The sequence below is a fragment of the Dendroctonus ponderosae genome, unplaced genomic scaffold, assembly GCF_020466585.1.
Source record: "Dendroctonus ponderosae isolate FM_Combo_2020 unplaced genomic scaffold, Dpon_F_20191213v2 Dpon_F_20191213_2, whole genome shotgun sequence".
NCBI classification, from domain to species: domain Eukaryota; kingdom Metazoa; phylum Arthropoda; class Insecta; order Coleoptera; family Curculionidae; genus Dendroctonus; species Dendroctonus ponderosae.
The window spans coordinates 10,796,818-10,798,431 of record NW_026018165.1 but is presented as its reverse complement, the minus strand read 5'-3'; the positions used below and the strand labels follow the sequence as shown (position 1 = coordinate 10,798,431).

The 1,614-nt window shown below is 35.7% G+C and overlaps 1 protein-coding gene across 1 annotated transcript in view; it reads left to right on the top strand.

Moving 5' to 3' along the window:
- Positions 1–1,614, top strand: part of LOC125503511 (protein bowel-like) — a 36,214-nt gene that overhangs the window by 30,599 nt on the left and 4,001 nt on the right. The window contains exon 5 of the mRNA XM_048663995.1: positions 1,273–1,611. Within this exon, the coding sequence (XP_048519952.1) occupies positions 1,273–1,611 (339 nt within the window). The remainder of the gene's footprint in view (positions 1–1,272; positions 1,612–1,614) is intronic.

Sequence of the window (1,614 nt, the reverse complement as noted above, 5' to 3'; positions counted from 1 at the left end):
GTTCACAAAAAGCCAATAAAAAAAGTCTAAAAGCATTTTTGACGGTTTATAGAGGTGTTGGAACTAATGCACGTCATTAAAGCCATTAATTTGACCTGAAATTCGAATCTGATAATGCCATAGTGGAATTATTCTTCGAAATATATGAAGCGAAACTGGTTCGGGTAAAGGAATTCTCGGCTTGAAGCAGGATACATTTTGCTTGGTCCATTTCATTAAACTCTGCTAAATTAAATTATACTGCTTATTTTCACCGAAAGTCGTTTTTTAATTTACGTTTAATGTTTCAATAAAATTTAACGGATTAGATTAGCTAGTAAAACAATTTTGGGAAAGTCATCACTCATTTTTCTACATATATTTTTTATATCAGATACTTTCCAGAAAAATTTGCAAGATACTTTTCAAAATTAGAGATTGACAACAATGTTTATTTATTGCGAAAACGGATATCGACCCGATCGGTCTTTCGGCCCTTTAAAGCATGCTTAGTTCGACTTCGACTGTTTTCTGTTCTTTTGGTGATTGCTGTTCTGATACTTGGTTACGTGTTAAAGACTTTTTGAGTTTTTTTGCCCACGGCAGTTCATCGGTTTTTTACGGTTAATTATCTTCTTTTTGTTCAGATACTTATTAACCCTTAGCTGTTATTGTTAGGGAATCTGCTTCAATGTGGAGCCTTGAGAAAATAGATGCAATTTTTCATATATCTGGAATGGTGTTCGTTGTAATATAGTTGTTCAATTGCTTTCGGATAAGTTATGCGTTTCTGTAATTAGGCATTTTACCATTTTAATTGCTATTTAGTGTTTTCCAGGATCTGTGTTTTTGCAGTGATTTTATTACTTATTCTAGTGCTTGTTTGTTGGCTTATGGTGTTGGGGTTGTAGGTGTAGAAGAACCAGAATTTGATTTCCTGCGTCTATCGAGTTTTGAATGTTGGACGGCTAAATGCTCGGTTCCACTCCGATTCTGCAAACTTCCTGAGCTCATTTGAGCTTTATTACTCAGTATCATGTCTTTGCATAACTTGCATTCATTAATAATTTTTGCAGTTCTGTCGAAATGGAGATTGGAAGGGGTCTCTTAAAATTCTTATCCATTTCGTTATATTCATTTATATGCCACTCCTCATACTCTTATATACCTGAGCAAGTGTAAATTTTACATCACTTATACAATAACTTTTGGCTGATTCCCTAACCTTCACCTATTATTACTATTGGATTTTTCAGACATGCATTATCTAATATTTATAATGTTTTGTTTCAGATACATTCACTCAAAGGAGAAACCATTCAAATGCAACGAATGTGGAAAAGGATTCTGCCAATCCAGGACGCTGGCAGTGCACAAAGTCCTCCACATGGATCAATCTCCTCACAAATGCCAAGTGTGTTCCAGATCATTCAATCAAAGATCAAACCTAAAAACACATCTATTGACGCATACCGATCACAAACCATACGAATGTAACAGTTGTGGAAAAGTCTTTCGACGGAACTGCGATCTGAGACGTCATGCTTTAACACATGCCGTAGGAGATGTTATTCCTGAGGAACTAGAAGGTCCTTTGGATGGGGAACGAGAGAAAATGTCACCCAGACCTAGGTG